Below are 20657 nucleotides of genomic sequence, written 5' to 3'. Positions count from 1 at the left end.
AATGCAACTTTCTATGACAGTAACCTTGACCATAAGCTCAAAGGCATAAGCATGATTGTGCAAAATGAATATTCTTTTCTTCATAATGATTCATACAAAGAATGAACTGAATCTTGCAAAGGGTTTATGAAATATAAGCAAAATTATCTTAACCAAAACCTTGACATGAATATTCTCTGATTATAACAATAACCTGATGGCCAAAGGTGTGAGCAAGAGTGTCGCAGGAAAAATTGTCATCGTTTCCTAATTATTCATTACAATTTTGAAGAGAATTCACAAAGGTTTTACGGAATTATATGGCAGCAAAAACTTGAACCAAAACTTTAACGAAACTGTTGATGATGATAATGCCATCGCTACTTGAAAAAGTGATTGCTTCATCTCTCTTTCCCACAAATAGGAAAAGTTACTTCTTTCTTCCTCACTTTCCCACAAATGAGAAATTTGATTACTTGTTCTCACTTCCTACAACTGGGAATAGTGTTTGTTTTGTCTTACCTCTCCAATAAAACATGGATGTTGCATTATGTGTGTGCTATATTAATTTTCTTTAAAAGTACTAAGTGTTGAATGTTGTTATTTTTTCCATGTGATCATTCCTTAGTAAGGCCCTAGTTGCTGTGACAGACCAGTTTTCAACACTTTACAATTCTGTACAGTTACTGTAGTCTCAATGGATAGATGTGTGATGCATAATATTTGGTCAATTATTCTTTGTGTTGGCCAGAGCCTCAATATTGAGTCCACTATCAAAGCAATGTGGAAAATCTTTAACCAAAACTACATCAAACTCTTTATGCTGCCACCACCAAATGAAAGGTAACTGCTAGCTCTTGCTTCCCACTAGGGTGGGCTTGACAAAAAGTAGCACATTACTTTCATATTATTGCATACCTGCCATAAAACATTGTGTCATGTGAAAAACATTTTTTACTCCTAACTTCCAGACATGGTCATGTATAGAAAAACATGATTTTCATTCATCTTGGGTACAAGAAAGACACTTTTTAACATTCATGGTGGTGTAGAGTACATGTCCCAAGCATATAACCTGTACAGTAGAACCGGTCTTGAAAGACCACCTCATCTGCCAAAAAATTGTGGTCTCTCATAACAGGTCACAATAATATACAATCAAAAAATGTGTGCATTGAGAATGTGGTCTCTCAAGACAGGTGGTCTCACATAACAGTGGTCTTTCAAGACAGGTTTTACTGTATAAATAGCAAATGGTCCTACTAAAAGCACATGTAAAACATCCTTGGGGCAACTTACACAGCTAACTATCTTAAGGCAGTCAGAGATAAGCAACCACCATTTCACAGATTACTTATTTAGCTGAGAACAGCTAGGATGATGCAGTCTCAAATCCTTCAAACACTGCTGTTGGAGAGTACATTAAGTTAATTTGTCTCGATACACTATACTATGTGCGACAATCCTATTCAGTTAATTAGGTACAATCATAGAGATGCATACTGAAGGGCAAACATTATACATCACTGCCTTGAATTAGAATGTTTAAGCCAACATTATCAAAGATTACTGACAAGTTTGTGATCAGCAGCAACGTATCTTTGAAGTCAGATTTTACTCCATATATTAATGCAAAACACAATTATTTCCATAGTCGGAATAGTGTACAAGTGATGTTTATTTTTAAAGGCAAAATGTAGAATTGCATCTGTGATTTAGAAAAAGGTGAGCCTTAATCAAAAAGAGCAAAACTAAATTTCAACTCCCAGATGGAGTTTTACTTTGTGAAGTACAGCAGCAAGATAGACCAACAAGTTGTTCCATGCCACAACAAAATGTGGAGTAGAACTTGTTCGTCTAAGCAGCAAGAGGGACCATTTTATATTTTTCACATGCTGTAATGCTATATCGATATTAATCATGTATGACATCCATTGACCTAACATGTTTGCCACTTCCTCACAGCAGTGCAGAAGATCATTTTCTATGCTGAGAAAAATTCAACAAGATCTTCGGGGAACTCTGAACAACAGTACCATCTAGTCACAAATAGGTGTCAAGATGAACAAATGGCATCCGTATCATCTTCAACCCCACCCAAATACACAGAATGAATCTTATTAAGAAAATATTCCACTGTCCAGTGTATGTTCAAGACAAAATATCAGATTTGATGCAGATCTATATAAACAGGTAACTTATTCTCAGTTGGAGATCACTAATTTAGGTCATGCAATGTCTGACCGCTCCCCCTCCCCCCTTTGGGACCTCAAAACATTTGTAGAGTCTCCAATACTTTCCTACGCTGTCTGAAAATATGGCAGGTATGCTAATGTGCCTAATGGTTTCACATTCCATGGCAAAATTCAAATTGAACATGCATGGATGATAAAAATGACACATTAACTGAATATGAAAATAAGTCAAATAAATAAATAACAAAATGAACTATAAAAAAAGAACTTCACACTGCTCAGCAACAAAAAGATTGCCCTGTCCTGCAAAGAAAGTAAATAGTCGGTGCATTCTTAATAATAACAGACAATTCTAAAGCATGTGGTCTTTGACAAAAATTACTCTCAGGGACTAGATCAATGAGTTGATTACCTATATCTGGTAGGTTGATGCAAAGTTCTTTGGAGAGCTGAAGGTATGTTCGGCCCAAGACAAACACATTCACCTGAGGAAGATTTATAAAATATCTAGATAAGATCACATAGTCTTTGATGGGTTTTAATATTCTTTCTCATGTTTAGAATGCAATACAGTCAATAATTTAACAAGTTTCAATGACAGTTATTCAAAATATTTTAATTTACTGACATTAATTGTCAAGACTGAAAAGAGCCAGTTGTGTCAATTGTTTTATCAGCTTTCATGTTTATAAACAGTCATACTGCTTACATCTAGTCTCTTATTGTTGTGCCTACCTTGGCAGAAGCTCAACAAAGAAAGCAGTTTTGTTTCTGGGTGATTGTCTGCCTGCCCATCACTCCACACCCAAAATTATGGTCCATGTTTTTTATATATAGATTAACTGGAATATTCAAGTCTTTTTACTTTCTAGCTAAATGAAAGGTAGGTTCAAACAAAGGGAGTTTCATGTTATTTTCTTGTTGTCATATATGAGAGTATTAATTATTATATGGGACATTTTACCCTCTTATGCTTACCTGCAGAAGATCACTGAAGTCAAGGAGCATATCTAATTCAAGTTGTTAAAGAAAAAAAGCTTTATGTATGTATGTATGTATGCATGTATGTAGAGGGTTTAACTGCACATGAACACAATACTGACAATTAAAAGTTTTAAAAATGTAAACATAAAATAACATTAGGAATATAAACCCTTTCCAGAGAATGTAAACTTGTAGCCTTAAAAGATAAAAAATGTGTAAAATTTCATTATCAGGTATTTATAATAAAAAGAGAACAGTTAAAATATAAAATCCTTAAAATACTGAGTAAAAATCTGTCATATAAACTGCATCCTTTTAAAAGTCCAAGATATTCTCTGGTGAAGTATCAGCTGTTCACAAAAAATCTGTCTCACAGAGTGAAAGTCAATACACATGAATGTATTCCTCTGTTAGTGCACACTGGCAAGTTATGCACTCCAGTTCACCCTTCAAGACCTATGTATGGGTCAGGCACACGTATCTCGTATGCAAATGGCACAATACTACTTCACTGGTGAAATTTCTTCTATATGAGACATGCCACTCTCTGCTGATGTTCTGTAGCTTGCTTGTGGAGTTTTCATTCAACATATTTTGGGACACTGCAGATTAACATAATATTTGAAGACGCTACTTGCATGAGTTCTTCCATTGAGAAACAGGTGACATTAAGGCAACTTTCACTACTTTATCTGCCAATCACTGCCCTTAATACTAACATAAAAAAGCAGCCAATGGCATAAAATACTTCTGTCCAGATTTTTTGAGCAAATGATGTTTCTGTATGATTTGGGATATTAACAGATTGTCAGATTTAAGGTTTTCTAAGCCTCTAAGTGTGGAAAGGAATTTTGCAAAGATTACTTGTGTAGTTTGAGAGACTTTAATTTAAAGATTCAAGTAATGGCTATCAATTCTGTAGTAAAACTTGAGGGTTTCTGCAGTCACCATTTTGAGATGGTACCATGGGGTGTTGCAATGGTAGCTGAAACCTGGAATCAACTGTATACATGGACATATGTAGGAGGATAGGAGGCTCCAATTTTATTGAATTTACACTGAAACAAGAGAGAATTGGGAGAGAACTTTTTGAATTGGCATATGTCAAAAATTAATTTCTTGGGTATTAATAAACATGGCAGTGATTTGGGGATATATAATTTGGCAGTATTGGCAAGACTGACTTTTGCTGCTTCTAGATGAGGATGAATCTGTATGCCAAAAGGTGGAATGAAATTATTGTTTCTGTGCATACAAGTTTTGGTATCTGAGCCTAAAGACAACATCATAAGTGGGAATTGAAGATAGTCTGGTAATAAACTGAAAAACTAATTTGTTCATCTGAGATAAAGTGATAGTTCATTTGCTTCAACACAGACGCTATCTGCAGGGCAAGTTCTCAGTGCTCCCGATTGTTTATCAGATCAAGCATCTGCAGGTAAGATTTGCTAGCTTACCCAAACACAATCAAGCCATAGTAAAGTTTGCAACTGGACTCAACTTAAAGCAAACACCTATGGTAAACACTTGTATTTATTGCTGAACAATGCATTTCTATATATGCTCTTTGTTAAGAATTTCTTGTCATTTACATTATTTGCACAACCTTGAAAATAGGTCACACAAGCCAACTCGTGTGACTTTAAGGTGAAAATCTGCAGAAAACAACACATGCCTCAAACTTTCAGTTGCCAAATACATTGCTGTATTTAACTAAATCCAAGAATTTTACTGCCATTTGCAATTTTGGCAACTGCAAACAATGACCTAGATTATAATGACAAGTAGCATGGAGAAGAAATTGAGACTAATGGAGTCTTTAACAGGCTGGAACCTATAAGAAAAACCCATCAGATTAACAGATCATCTTGTGAGCTGAAGATAAAATATTACTTTAGTGATATAATGACATCACTGAATTTACTGTGCATAAAATATATGATGATAACCATGTATCTTTGTTGTTAGATCCACATTAAAGTACCATGTATGGTACATTATACTACCACTGTATGTAGGCACTAGCAGGGCATACCTAAATCTGGACAGCACTGACAAAAGGGTCATAGTGACCTTAACCATGACCTCTTATCCCCATAGACATTAGGTTCCTTGCTTGACCAAATGGCAAATTATTTACACAGTTTGTTACAAGATGGTTTAAAACACCCATAGTCATAAAAGCAATTGACTAATTTGGGTAATTGTTGCCTGACTTTTAAGCTGCCAAGCAAGCTTCTTTCCTTCCCATATCTTCAAGCCATCCTCAAAGTATAGTGATATGTGGTTTGCTATGAAAGCTGTTTACAAATTTGTCCCCCTTTTTAGGCGTAGTGACCAGGATCCTTGACCCCATAATCAACAAGTTTCTTCCTTACACCAAATGCAAGTTATAAACAAAGTTTGGTCAAGGTTTGTTATTATGAAGTTTTGGTCAAGGTTTGTTATTATGAAGCTTGGGTCAAGGATGTTTGTTTTAAAGTTTTTATGCAGCAACCAACAAGAGTCCCAAAAGCCATATGTAGTAATAATGCAGGTGCCTTGGGCTGAAAGGCATCAATATTGGGATAATCTCCAGTTATCTGGTAGCTGGTGAACCTAAGAAACATTGCACATAGTTTGATCCAAACTGACCCAGCAGATTTTTTTATAAGTTTAAAACAGCAGTGCTGATGGACAAAGCCTGCACGACAAAGGGCCAGAGAATAAACCTACCTGGATTTATGGCCAGATGAGTGAAAGCCGATTGGATGGATGTTGTAGTATAATGCAATATGCTTATGGCACATGAAAACAAACAGCACAGATCCATTCTCAAATGATGATTTTGGCACTTAACAAATACCCGTGTTCTCTCAAAGTAAATTTAAAAAGAACACTTCGATAAAAGTGCATCAGAGCATGACATGTTTTGAAGAATTCATTTTCCTTCCACATATAGAACCCATCTTCTAAAAGAAACATTTATCAATATCACATATGCATAAAAAAATAAGCAAAGACTGAACTGAAACAACGCTTCTCTTTACATACACGTCTCTTCTATATACATATACACACACACACACACACACACACACACACACACACACACATATATATATATATATATATATATATATACACACACACACACAAATAATATATGAAGAAAATGTCTGTCCACATCAACTCAAGGATACGAGGAGTTCGTTCTGTGCGGCATACTAAATAAAGACAAGCTGCCACTACATGATTGGTTTTCCTGCCCCTTGTCATCCGTTTAGCAACTGCAATCTTAAAGAAGTTGAACGCGGTGTCCACACAGTGCTGATTTAGTTTCATCTGAGCTGCGATGTGTTGGATCCTTTTCTTTCCTACCAAAGAGGAGCCAAAATATCTTTAGTTTAATTCTTTATTAAGCTGAATATGAAACCAGTGTATCCATTTCACTCATTAACTCTAAAAAAACTGTCAGATTCTAAGTAAAATGTGAGGCAATTTTATGTACGCAGCATGTAATTTAATGAGAACAGTAGACTTTTTTTAAAATACATGAAATAAGGAATAAATTAATGGAGAAATCATTTATTAACTGTTTGAGAATAACCTAAATTATTATCCTTTATTTGGATTTTTCATCTCAGCTTTGATCCTAAGTGACTGGGAAAAGTTGCTAAACAATGAAGGAGGACCATGACCTTTACACCTGCTTTGCTCACATTTGAATAGGTCTCCCTGCTTTGCTCACATTTGAATAGATCTCATGTAATTGTTATACAAAAAAATTTAAGCCAACAGCCCTTGGGAAAGCTCACATTTGCATGCTGAATAATGGCTGTATCCTCACCATTAAGATATTAAAATTATCTGCATCAAAATTGTCTATTTAAGACTAAGACTTTGTGGCCATTTTACCATTCTGAAGTGTGATGGTTCTAGATTCTTTCTGCATGCCATGCTGAAATCCACTTCCCATAGAAATAGACTTGGGCCCTAAAATATAGCAAAATTCCTGTCACATTTTATGGCAAGCAAAAGAAATGGCAATTGAGATTTCACAGACATAAACTTCCTTGTTAATATAACATGATAAACTGTCATGATGAAACTGTTTTCAACTAAAGAAAATAATCATCAAACAACTAGACTTATTTATCTCCTAGTAAGACATTGTGCACATTAAGTTCAACAAAAGTCCCCCATATTCAAGACAAGAACATTAATTTTTTTAAATGTCAAGTGTTGATGCCATCTCTGATATTCTTGAGAAATAAGATTTTCAAATTAGCTGCTGTGGCTGCCATACTGGATATAAGATCAGCACCATTTTCATTTAGGACAAATTAGACAACCAATACAAGATTTTGGTATATATTTTGGTATACATAACAAATGTGTTGATGTTCAGGAAAATTTGCAACAAGATTTTCAACATGTTCATTGTGGGAGCCATATTTAACATCCGATTGCACCATTTTCATTCAGGTCCAACTAGATATCATAATTAGTGTTCTGGTGAAAACCCAATGTCAACATGACTTAAAATTTAGCAAGATTTAATTTAATTTAACCTGATTTTGAAAATGGCTACCTTGGTGTCATACTGGATGTCAGATCAGCACCATTTTCTTTTAGTACCAAAATAATGCTACATTAATGTAATGTGGATATTTCTTTGGATATTGTACTTTTGGAAACTGTACATGATCTATGCACACTCCTAGCTAAAATGACTGCTCCCTTGTGCTAAAAAATCAGCCTGAATTAGTCTACAGTACCCTATCCATAGCATCTGTTAAAATATGGAAAATGAATTTTGCCAGACTAGATAATACCAGCTTCTGAAAGTGCAATGAATGAATTACCAAATATATAAAATGTAAAATGTAGTTATTGGCTCTTTTTTTTATAAAATTTACCTCTGAAGTTCAGGAAGTAAAAATGACCAAATGGAGCTAGCACTTTTTTGAAAGATGCACATCTGGAGTAAAGCCAAACTGTATACTCTATAATCCATATTACACCCAACAATCACACACCAAAATAAAGGGAATCAATGGTTCTTTGAATTATACCTAAGATATACAAGGTCTTTTTTAAATAGCCAGTATAACCAGTGAGGAAAGCCAGGGAAATTATTTTTTTTTTTAAAATTCTAACCTTATGCAAAATAGGAAACTGTAGAGCGCCACCTTAAACATATAAAGAGTTCACTCATTTTACCTTCTGAGGAAACAAACTGGCCTATCATTGATGAACCGCCCCCAGAATTTTCCTGAAACTGCACCTCAGAAACGATGATCTGGTCCTCCAGGACAGATCCACATCCTGTGCAAACAGTATCTCCTCTAGCAGGATCTTTGTCAATTTCTGTACAGCCACAATGGCTGCAAACTGAGCTTGACATCTCTTCACCAGATTATGGTACTGAAATCATTAAACAGAAAACATCGTACATTTATTTGACTTTGACTGGACCATGGCATTTAAGACCATTATCTTGGGTTTTAACCAAAATCTACTAAATATATTACCATGTCCCCCTATTAAAATGCATGTGTTATGTGTGATAAAAACATTTTAAAAATGTTGATGTAACTTAAAGTTTTTGTATAGTTGACCTTGGACCACATCCCTGAAAAAAAGGAGAGAGTCACACAAATTATACCTCAATTTCAGATGGTTACCTGAGCAACCTATGTGTATTTTTGCCTTTCAAAATAGATGCATTAAATCAATATAACTAGGCTTTAGCAAGCATATGGTCCATTCACCACCAGATACTTCTGTAAAGTGTTTGTGTGTCTGTGTTATAAGTATATGACCCATTCACATTAAGTTACTTCTCTGTGTGTATGACAAGCATATGGCCCATTCACCTCCAATTACGTGTGTGTGTGTGACAATGCCCATTCACCTCCAGTTACTTATGAAAACTTTGCACATGCACAAACTGAATATTGTCCAGTATCTTAATCAGTTTCATGCAAGTGAATTAGTTTGAATCTAATGTGTATTAAGCTTTGTTTACACATATCTATATTTGGTATTGTGTCTTCATGTGCGTGTAATGTGTGTGTGATGAATACAGTTGAGTCAGCAAACCATGTACATGAGTACACATATACTAGTTGTCTAGAAGACACGTGGGTATAGTCACGTTCTGATACTAATTTTATTGCCTTTTCAAAATAACAGTATTAATAATTATAGTAACTTGCAATTTAGAAGATGCTAATGCTCTACTAGCCAAAACAAATTTAAAAAAATTCAAGATGATTTCTTCCTTTTAACTGCGGAGTGTTAAAACCATCTCTCTTATTTTTTCCACGATAAGAAGATTCTGAAATTAGTTGCTGTAGTAATATTGGCTGTAGATTTGGCACCATTTCATTCAGGATTAAGTAGACATAAGAATATTTTGGTGAAAACCCCAAGTCAATATGACAATACCTTGACGGCAAGTGGTGAAAGCAAGAATTTCAAGACAGCAGCCATGGCAGCAATACTGGATGCATGATTGACACCATTTTTATATAGGACTATCTATGTATATTTTCTAGATGGTAGCCATGTTGGTCATATATGCATCCTCCCACCAAGATTCCAGGTAAAATCACAGAGAAGCACAAAAAAACCCCCCAAAAAACAACCACAATGCCATGATGAGCTAAACACAAAAATAGACCTAAGCCAATAAAATTATGTCACAATGGCCTTTCTTTGTTTTAAAGGTATGGTATCAATATAAATGCATACAACATGCTTAACCATTCAGTTTCATGATTCTAACATTATAGAGCTCAAGAAATAAACTTAAAAACAATTTTAAAATGTAGCTGGGGTCGGGTGCGTGAGTGGGGTAGACTAATTTTAATTATGTAATACTTACTTGCTACTATAACATTACTTACCTTTCAGAGATGCATTGTCCCATGCCCAAACTACACAATTATATTTTTCCAATTAGTTTTAATGTTCTAATGAACTGAAAAGAACAATATCTCAATCTGACTTCTGTGTCAAAACCCACATATAATGGGTCACTGTCCTTGACTTTGAGTACAGAACATCAGAGCTGAAGGGGAGGAGGGAATCTTTACATCAGAAGCAGATGAGTAGTGCATAATAAAACACCAGTTTAAACCCTCCCAAAACTACATTTTAATAACAGTAATACATCACTAGTCACTATTAATGAATCTACCAGTCAGGCTGGAGGCCAATGACCTCATGAAACCTGGTAAAAAGTATTGTACTTACCCTTACAAGAGTGTTTACAACTGAATATTGAGCCATTGGCCCAACAAAAAAACGCCTCCAAACTGGTGGACTAAAAATCATACTTAAATTGAGGAGATGGTAGTTTAAAACTATTAAATGCATCTCTCTTAATGTCATCTAAAGATAAGTGATTCAAACTGGCACAAATAGCAGCATTAGCTCTAATGCTCATGAAAAAGAAAGGTTGCTCTAACTAGGGCCTGATGAGCTCTCTTGATAGCCATGACACCTGGGAACAGTGAACACTGAATTATCAGAGGATTCCTAGGTAGAAAGAGACACTTCAGATCCTATCTTCTCCCTTTAGAGGATGCAAAATAAAAACCTTAAGGCCCTAACTTGGTAAAGGAGGCTATCTTTGCCATAAACAGCACACATGTCTAAGACTGTGGATCTTAATATAAATTGATATAATGAAGCTGGTCATTATTGTTGTTATAGGGTTTAATGCCATTTTTCAGCACAAGATAGGTTATACATGGCAGCCAGTATAAATGGTTGAGGAAGAACACTGGAAAAACCCTGGAAAGAACCACCGACCAATGAGAAGCTACAGGCAAGCTTTCTCACATACCCACACTGGCTGAGCCCAAGACTCAAACCCACGCAGACAGAGCTGAGATGGAAGCGATCCATAACATGAGTGCTTTAGACCACTCTGTCACTCAGAGCCCCGAAGCTGGTTGTTAGGCAGAAACCCTGGTTGGCAAAGATCAACCAAATCATAACTACCATTGGTCCATAAACAACTCTTTTCTACTGACAAGACATAAGCTTAATCTTCCCTGAGGCAAAAACAAACAGGAAAACCATCTGAAGAGTAAGGTTTTTGAAAGAAGTTTCACTCAAACTACTGACCTTGCCCAAAGGATGCAAAGGAGATTCCATCAAGGCATTTGTGAGTGAGATACCATTCTCTGAAGCTCAAAATACCAAATGAGATCGAAAAGATGAAGTTCCAACACAATGGCAGGACCCCAAGGGAACTTAAGAGTATTTGAAGAGCTGCACTATAACTCCTGATAGTGGACACTGAACAGTCTTTCTCCTAGAAAACACAAAGAAAAGAAGCCACTGCACTCACATGAGAACAGCTAGGTTCAACACATTTCCTGGTCAAAGAGGACGAAACTGCCCCACCTTAAAGCCCAAGAATGCACTAGTATGGTAGAGTACTTCCCATAGAAGGTGTTTCCACATAATGTAGGGTTCAAAAGGGAACATGGAAATCCATGCCCCTCCCAAGTTGGACAAGTAAAGCCAAATCCCTATCCCCATCATAATCAAACAGTTGCACAGAAAAAGACTGGGTATCAAGTTTCTTCCTGTCAACAGACCTATGATGAGATCTCGATGACCAGTGTTCAAAACCCAGTGACTGTTGATTGGTGCCCAGTTACCAGACAAAAAACAGCCAGGTGATGGCAGTTGGATGGAAGAGACGTAACATTTATTATTTTTACTGCTGAGTGAAAATGCCGACCTTATGTCCCAGAATGGCACAATTTACAAGTCACCTTCACCTGGACACTAACTTTGTACTGGTGCTACTCCTGCATTGCAAGGGTGCGTTGGACATAAGTCACTACCTGCTGATCAAAGCCTCACTGGCACTAACAGGATTGGATCAAGTGGCAAGGATCATTGGGCCTTATGAGACATCTGAACCTTGGAATACTCAGAACATTTTCCCCCCATGAAGGCATTATTTCCTTAAAAATGATTCAGACCCTTTCTGGGGAAAGAAGGGATTGTCCAAACAAAATGAAGTGAAGACAGTACTTTCTTCCACTCCTTATAAGTGCTGTGACTTTTTTGCGCCAATTCCCATACTTCATCTGACTAGAGACTGTTTGGACAACTGTTCATGATTGCACACCCTGTATATGCCAAAACATGCAGGGTGCATGTCATACAGGACCTTTTGATGCCTCCACTTTTCCACACCTTGTGACATTAAAATTTGAAAAAGGAACAAAAAATGTGGAATAAAAAAAGAATAGGCTATACTTATCTTAACACTGGTACAAATAAGAGGAAGGGGTAACAATTAAACCACTGCTTACCAAGCAAGGTGCAAAACCAACCTAATTTAACAATATATGGTAAAGATAATCATAACACTCAAACATAACAAAGACTGTGGAGACTAACATGCTATCAGAAAAAAATACAGATGTAAAGCCAAAATACATTTTAAATCAAAGAACAAAGGCACTTTTCAATGAGCAAATCTGCACACATCTAGTGCTGATAGCTTCCAAGGAAAAGAGGATAGTAACCCATGTGTGGGCTGTGACACAGAAGGCAGACTGGGATATTGTCCTTCTCACTTCTAGAATCTCCCAATACTACTGGAAGAAAGGAATCATGTAGCTTAAATGTGGACTATGAATCCTGGAAAGGAAAGCATTACAATAGCATCAGGTAGTGTATTACTATTATTAAATGATCACAAAATCTAATCAAAGTGAAGCAGTGCATCTCCTTGCCAAGTTTCATGAACCTAGGCAATAAATAAAACTATTTGGTCAAGAGCTAATGTTAAATGATTCTAACATGAACACAGTTTAAGAAATAAACTCAAAACTAAAGCCAGTACAGCATGAAATATAGATCACAGTGACCTACCTGTGTGATGAAGGTGCACATATTCCAGTGGATCAGGACCTGCAAAACCTAAATTTACTTCCTGTCTGCCACTTTCTCCAGTATTTATTATTAATTTTCCATCTGCTTCCTAACAGTTCCACTGATCACTATAGTTCATTCCACACAGCACTGCAAATTTTTCCTACCTGTAACTCAGTAAATTTTCAGGTCGGCATCATTAAATGTAGCTAAAAGTAAATAATTTGTTTTAAATACTTTGCATGAAACAAATTAGGTACTTTTAGCTACATTTAATGACGCTGAGCTGAAAACTGACTTAAAGATAGGAATACTTTGCGATGCTTTGTGGAATCAACTACAGTAATGTTCTCTGCTACATGTGCAAGGTGAAGGTAAACTAAGTTTTACACCTAAAAAATGACTGCTATTCTGCTAAACAGTCAACTAAAATAGTAAAATCAACATTTTAGTCATTCTAAACACAGAAGCTGCATACATATTTGACAGTACATCACACATCAAAGATGTTGTGACATTACATTGCAGTACATAGTCAGGGAGTTCAAGTGTAGAATACAGTGTCATATCTTCATAAATACATATACTGTGATGAGAAAAATAACTGAGGAAGCACGAAGCAACTAATTAGTGAAATCTCAGAATGTGCAAGCACAGAACACCTGTCCTGTATGAATGGAATCAAGTGTAGTCATCTTACTTGACTTCTAAAAGCATGATAAAAAGAAACATAAACAATAATGACAGTAGAACCTGTCTTGAAAGACCACCTCTTCTACCAAACAATAATGGTCTCTCATGACAGGCCATAACACTATATAATGAATATATCCATGCATCGAGAATGTGGTCTTTCAAGATAGGTGGTCTCGTATAGCAGTGATCTTTCAAGACAGGTTTTACTGTACTGATAGGAAAAACAACAGTAAATTCCACAAATTCCTATATATCCTTAAGTGCTGCAATAATGTTTGATCCATTACAATATTGAAAAATGTACATGAGAAATATTTATATTATCTTTTCAACAGCAACTTGATTTTTCATTGGCAATGAACAGTATCAACAATTTTAAAGATTTAGTATCAACTGTCTAGAGTATAAAATGTCTTGTGTACATATAGGAGAAAGATTTTAATGACTATATAGTTACCAAATGACTGGAGTAAAATACTTTGGTATGAAATGTATTAGGTTTGTTGGTATGAAGTTTCTTCTCTTCTAACATTTTGGTTTAGGTCAGAGGTACAAAATTGTTTGTGTACAAATTGCACTTCATCATGGACAAGAAATTTAACAATACAAACAGCATTTATATGAACATTACTTGTCCAGAATATAAATTATATTCATTTATTATTAAAAAAATAACACAAACATGCAAAACAAAATATAAAAAAAAAAAACTTTCCCCATTTAACTGAATACCTAAAACCAGCCTCGAACTCAAGACCGTAAGCACGCCAAGCAAACATGATACATCTGAGCTACCAAACTGAAATTTTTCGTATATGATGTTCGCAAATTGAAATTTCTTCATGCAAAAGCACGTGAAAAGACTTACCAAACACTTTTAGATTTATAACGATTTCACTGCTGCTGAATAAATAGATACCAGTGCAAACGATCCTTGGTATGGTTCTTGAAGTTATGTGAAATAAGGTCGCGTTCCCACAAGGAAAGACCGTTTAATATTGTAATTTTAACAAGCAACGGCCTGATATTCAAACTGAAATAGTTTAATTTCAGTTTCCTTGGTTAGCAAGCATATGCAGTGAAACTACAAAATATGAAACATGCTATAAACATTAGGAATTAACCAAGCACATTGGCTGAAATAATTCCGCACGCCGGTGAACGGTGATGAAACCAACAGAAATATAAAATGCATCACGCATGCGCAATGCTTGTATCAAACATTTCCGGTGATAGCAGGGCCTCGGAGATCGTCATGAACTGTGGGACGAAAAATGTAGACCGTTAAAACAAGATGGTCCTTTCATGCGACTGGTTTCTTAGTTGACGGCCATTTATCTTGTTAGTGGAGCTATTTGAAATCTTAAAATGTATTTGATTTCGAGAGAGAGTGATGACCTTAGTCATTTCCCATTAGATTATTGGTTCATCAATGTTTACTCGGGTTGTGCTGTTATTAAAGTTGTCCTTCCAAGAACGAATACGTTAATTTTAATACCGAGTTCATTATATGCAGGCTTTCTATTGCTGATATAGAATTTATATTTGTGTGGGCCATGTATCTCATGTTCACTTTGATTATAGTTGGATCAAGAACTTTGGAACACATGATGAAAGACCGCCGTTTGGGTGCTGGTTTAAGGAGGGACTATAGTCTGATAACACAAACCCGTTTGTTTGTACCTCCCTACCGATTTCAAAAACGAGAACGTTTAGTGTGATAAAAATTGCACAGAACTAAGTCAATTGAATCATTGATTTATAATTTCTAACCTGACTGTGACCAGAATGGCACTAATGCTGGCATCCCCTGCACCATTTCATGCTTAACGGACTTTCCATACTAAGACGGCGCCATATTGCGTACACTGTAGGCTAGTTTATTTCCATCAGACAGCGTAATGACGTAGTTCATCCTATTCGGCAAATTCTGAATAATTGCGTAAATTACATAATGTTGAGAGTTTGGAATTATATCCCTCTGCTTACATGAACATAGAAATTAAACCGCTTGCTAAATCCACATGAAAAGCATAGTTGTCATTTTCCTTTGCTTGATTCAACATTGTAAATATCAGAAGCAGATGACTTATGTATGTACGTCTGTAGTCGTGATACACCCCTTTGCTGAAAATGGACTTGTCCAGAAACTGGAAATGGATCTGAGCATGTCCGTCTATTGCACTGAAAACTTCCGTTAAGTATGAAACGCGCATAAGATGATGGTGTTAGGCCCACTCTACTCAGTCAGGTTAGAAACTATAAATCGATGAATGAATTAACTAAGTTCCTTGCACTTTTTATTACATTAAAGGTTTACATTATTTAAATCGGTAGGAGGGTACAAACAAAGGGTTTTGTATTATCAGACTGTAGTCTATATTCTGACTCCACATCCCTGTTTGTTTGTACCCCCCTAACGATTTCAAAAACGAGAACGTTTAATGTAATAAAAAGTGCACAGAACTAAGTCAATTAAATCATTGATTTATGATTTCTAACCTGACTGTGACCAGAATGGCACTAATTCTGGCATCCCCTGTAGCATTTCGTGCTTAACGGACTTTCCATACTAACATGGCACCATATTGCATACACTATAGGCTAGTTTATTTACATCAGACAACATAATGACGTAGTTCATCCTGTTCGGCAATGCTGAATAATTGCGTAAATTACATAATGTTGAGAGTTTGGAATTATATCCCTCTGCATACATGGACATATAAATTAAACCGCTTGTTAAATCCACATGAAAAGCAAATTTGTAGTTGTCATTATTTTCCTTTGCTTGATTCGACATTGTAAATATCGGAAGCAGACAACGTATGTCTGTACAGCTGTAGTCGTGATATACCCCTTTGCTGAAAATGGACTTGTCCAGAAACTGGAAATGGATCCGAGCATGTCCATCTATTACACCGAAAACTTCTGTTAAGCATGAAATGTACAAAAGATGACGGTGTTAGGGCCATTTAATCAGAGTCAGGTTAGAAACTATAAATCAATGATTTAATTGACTAAGTTCCTTGCACTTTTTATCACATTAAAGGTTTCCATTATTTAAATCGGTAGGGGGATACAAACAAACGGGTTTGTATTATCAGACTATAGATACAGATGATCGCTAACTTGAATAGAGAATTGATCACAATAAATACTTATATTACAGTGTTCTTCCCATGACCATTTACTGTTATGGTCCTGATACATCATCATTTTAGCTTTTGAAGTCACTAATATGCAATGCACAAGTGTTGATATGTGCTTCTTTATTCGCGGTAGTACGTTTATTCGCCGAAAATCGTAATGTTTCATAGTACCTTTATTCATTTATACTCCAAGCTCCCTCTGAACCTTCCCATCCTAATTTAGATACTTTAACATTTATGTTGGGGTGTGCACAGGTGCTCGACACGAGCTTGATGTTAAGAAAAAAAACAATCATCTAAAGGAAAAAATCATACAGAGTGACAAAAATACCTTAGATTACCCCCATGACCCATTCTGACATAGGACCCTCTCTATCATAATATATAAGAGAGAAGGTACGGAACTTCCAAATACTTCGCTCCACCCATGACCCTCGATTTCCTTCTGCTATTTCTGTCTTTAAAGGCACATGACCATACTATATGGCTTGTTTTACTTCTGAGATATTTTTCTATCGATCAAGCCATCATTGACTTTTCTGCGTTGTACCAAACTGAAGTTACGCGCTCCGAAACGTGCGATTTTCGCGAAGTTTTTTATTGTGGGTTGTTTTCACAGACATCACAATTGAGTACAAAAATGCACACAATACAATGCGCGCGCACCTTGCGCCGCCATTTTGAATCTCTAACAAACCTTTGTCAACATTAGTGATCATGTATATTCAAGATAATAATCTGATTTAACTATCGATAAGGACATTTACTTCATCGAAACGATACATAGATTATACTTAAAATTAAGTGTCCTATAGAAAGAAAATAAAAAAGCTGGAAGTTCCCTTGCTTAAATCGAAAGACAGAATAGTGAATTTGAACCATAATCATGTTTATTGCTATCAGATAGAAATGCAGTTATTTTTCTTTTTACAAATAGACAATATTGACATTTTTTAAAAGTGTTGTATCATATCCCTAAGCTTATCATCTTGAAAGAGTATTTCCACACAATGATTTTCAGGATACAATATCAGTTACCAATTAAAATCTCAGCATGTGTTTTATGCCAGAACTTTTATGTACAAATACTTTTTGCAACAACAGGTGTTTGTGCCAAAGACAGTTGACAAACCAACTTAATTAGTATGGTCAAATATTGTATTTGTTGTGGAGATGATGGACGTAGGATGATATTGAATGAAAGCGATAACCGTTCAAAGACGTTTCATCTTCATTGTATTGAAACGAAACACGTGCCTAATGGAACATGACTTTGTGTAGAATGTCAAACATAGTATTCCTGAAATGCTTTTAGAAATATGAAATTATATGTTAACAATTAGCTTTTCAACTTGAACGATAACCAAAATGATTGATTTCAGCCCATGAAAATTAAAAATCATTAAATATTTCTACATGTTTGTGTATCCATTTGTTTACGCGTTTGTTTATCGATCAGTCTGTTTGTTTATGAAAGAATAACAAAGATTGTTGAAATTTAAATGTTTTACTTGAAGAAAATAAGTAGAAAAGTAACACATTTGGTCTCGTGTGGTTGACATGCACAACATAATGTTATGTATTTATTCTTGCGCACAAAATGAGACGTGCCTTCGTAATTATGCAGGAAGAACAATGTTATTAGGTGCCGGTTTGCAGGGCTAGGGACTCAAAATGGCGTATATGGAATTACACACGATTTGTAACGTCACATGAAAACAACGGATAGAATAGTTAGAATTTGCCTCCACCATGTTGTGGTGGCATAGGGTAGCTGCCCAATAGTGGGCCTAGCAACCTTATGTGGAGCCATACCTGCATGAAATCAATAGAAAGATGATTTAGATAAGTAGGTCCCTTTCCAATTCTGTTATACACAAAATTCAAAACATTTTAATTGAAAGTCATACAATGTTTGTAAAAAAAATATTAAAGCACACTTAATTCTCAACATATTTGTTCTGAGAATGCCAACCAGAAACCTGTCACTATCGCAGCAGCCTGCAGGAAGTCAGATTCCTGAAGCATAAAGCACATATCGATGATATTTTTGTTGGTATGACATGAATGGATCTCTGATGCCATGGACATATACATAGCTGCCAACCCTCACGAATTTGGTGTGAATTTCACGACTTTTTCAGCGATTCACGGATTCACGCCGCAAGCAAGAAATTCACGAATTCTCCAATTCTTAATTATTTTAAATCTTTAATAAAATAACTGATTTCCCGTTAAATGCTGGTCGTGATATTCGCAGTTACCGAAATGGTCCGGTACTGCTGGTCGCGATATTAGTAGATCTAACCGGAATTTTTCTCCGCACATGCGTCGCCAACAGATTTGAGTTACCGTTCAGCATCGCATGTAAGATCTTGAAAATGTCTTCACCACCAAGGAAAAAGAAATGTATTGCTCAAAAAGTGAAGTTTCATTTGGAATATATCAAAAATTGGCCGTGCATTCTGCCATTAAACATTGATATTCATCAAAGCTTTTGGCACTCAGTGTGCCATTGCAGAGATGATGTGATGGAGCACATCAGTTGCAAAAGACACGTAGAAGTTGGGAAAATTAAGAATCGCAGATTTCGGCTCTGGAATATTTTAAGCCATCGGCGGAAGACCTGCAAGCTACCAATGCTGAAGCATTATTTGTGAGTTTTCTTGTCGAACACAATCTACCTTTATCAGCTGGAGACCATGCTAAACATTTGTTCCGACAAATGTTCCTGGACTCAAAAATCGCTTCCAAATTTTCCTGTGGAAGAACCGAAAGTGCTGCAGCTCCTGTGCATTCCTCACAGCAACAGTGACAACGAAAGAGTATTTTCTCTAGTGAGGAAAAATAAGACAGACTTTAGGGCCTCCTTAGCTGCAGAACATTTGTCAGCAATTTTAGTCCCCAAGATCAACCAGGAGGCAAGAAGTCTGAACTGTTTAGAAAACAAATTTACGATCAAGCAGTTGAGGAAGTTCAAGTCTGCCACAGTATCATGTCTTAATAAATAAATATTTCTGCATATATGTAGTGTTTTAGTTCTATATTGTGATCTTGATATAGTGTAGTATTGATGGTCAGAGTGGATGGAGTTATTGTCATGGTATTTTTCACTAATTGTGAGTCTGGAAGGTTGGCAGCTATGCATATAGGTTGCAAGATTTGTTGATACTTGAAATTTCTGAGGAAATAAATCATCTACCTATCATGCAGGTATGGTTCAATGTGGGGTCATTTTAGTTTGCTAAGCCAGCTAGTAAGCAGCTACCCTAAGATGCCACCACATGGTGGCGGCAAATTCCAACATTTAAACAGGCAATTGGCTCTGACCCCCACGTTTCAGTATAAATATGATGATATCTAAAATGGGGTGGGATTGGGTCAGAGGAAACTCAAATAGATAGTGTACTCTTTTCATTACAATGTGGTATGAAGTATACACTGAATAATGGAAATAGCGCACTAGAGTATTTTTAGGGTTGCAACCTGAAGAGCTCCAAAATAAGAAACACATGTGAGCCCTTAAGAAAGTAACATGTTACAACACTAAATTTTTCAATTCAGTAAAGAATGTTTCAGGAGACAACCCAGTTATTTGGGCTATCAAGTGAACATGTTAAAAACAGGACACAAAAATGACATTTTAATTAAGCAAACTTGAATGTCAAAAAAAGGGAGATGTTGTCAACCATCAACGGCTTTAGACCAAATGTCTACATTCTGCAAGAAGTATATAAAATTTCAGTTACAATTG

The 20657-nt window shown here is 35.9% G+C and overlaps 2 protein-coding genes across 2 annotated transcripts in view; one reads left to right on the top strand and one right to left on the bottom strand.

Annotated features, from left to right (window-relative positions):
- Positions 1-14925, bottom strand: part of LOC149805066 (transcription factor IIIB 90 kDa subunit-like) — a 113421-nt gene extending 98496 nt beyond the window's left edge. The window contains exons 1-6 of the mRNA XM_089947014.1: positions 14620-14925; positions 8364-8567; positions 7056-7133; positions 6341-6514; positions 3153-3184; positions 2587-2659 (exon numbers count right to left, since the gene is read on the bottom strand). Of these exons, the coding sequence (XP_089803140.1) occupies positions 2587-2659; positions 3153-3184; positions 6341-6514; positions 7056-7133; positions 8364-8547 (541 nt within the window). The 5' untranslated portion in view covers positions 8548-8567; positions 14620-14925. The remainder of the gene's footprint in view (positions 1-2586; positions 2660-3152; positions 3185-6340; positions 6515-7055; positions 7134-8363; positions 8568-14619) is intronic.
- Positions 14926-14979: 54 nt separating this feature from the next.
- LOC149805065 (kelch-like protein 13) overlaps positions 14980-20657 on the top strand; it is a 57183-nt gene continuing 51505 nt past the window's right edge. The window contains exon 1 of the mRNA XM_089946976.1: positions 14980-15092. The gene's annotated coding sequence lies outside the window, so the exon portion shown is untranslated. The remainder of the gene's footprint in view (positions 15093-20657) is intronic.

Source organism: Sinohyriopsis cumingii, chromosome 2 (genome assembly GCF_028554795.1).
Source record: "Sinohyriopsis cumingii isolate HCF-2022 chromosome 2, ASM2855479v2, whole genome shotgun sequence".
Classification (NCBI taxonomy): domain Eukaryota; kingdom Metazoa; phylum Mollusca; class Bivalvia; order Unionida; family Unionidae; genus Sinohyriopsis; species Sinohyriopsis cumingii.
The sequence above is the reverse complement of the archived record's forward strand: the minus strand, read 5'-3'. Positions and strand labels throughout refer to the sequence as shown.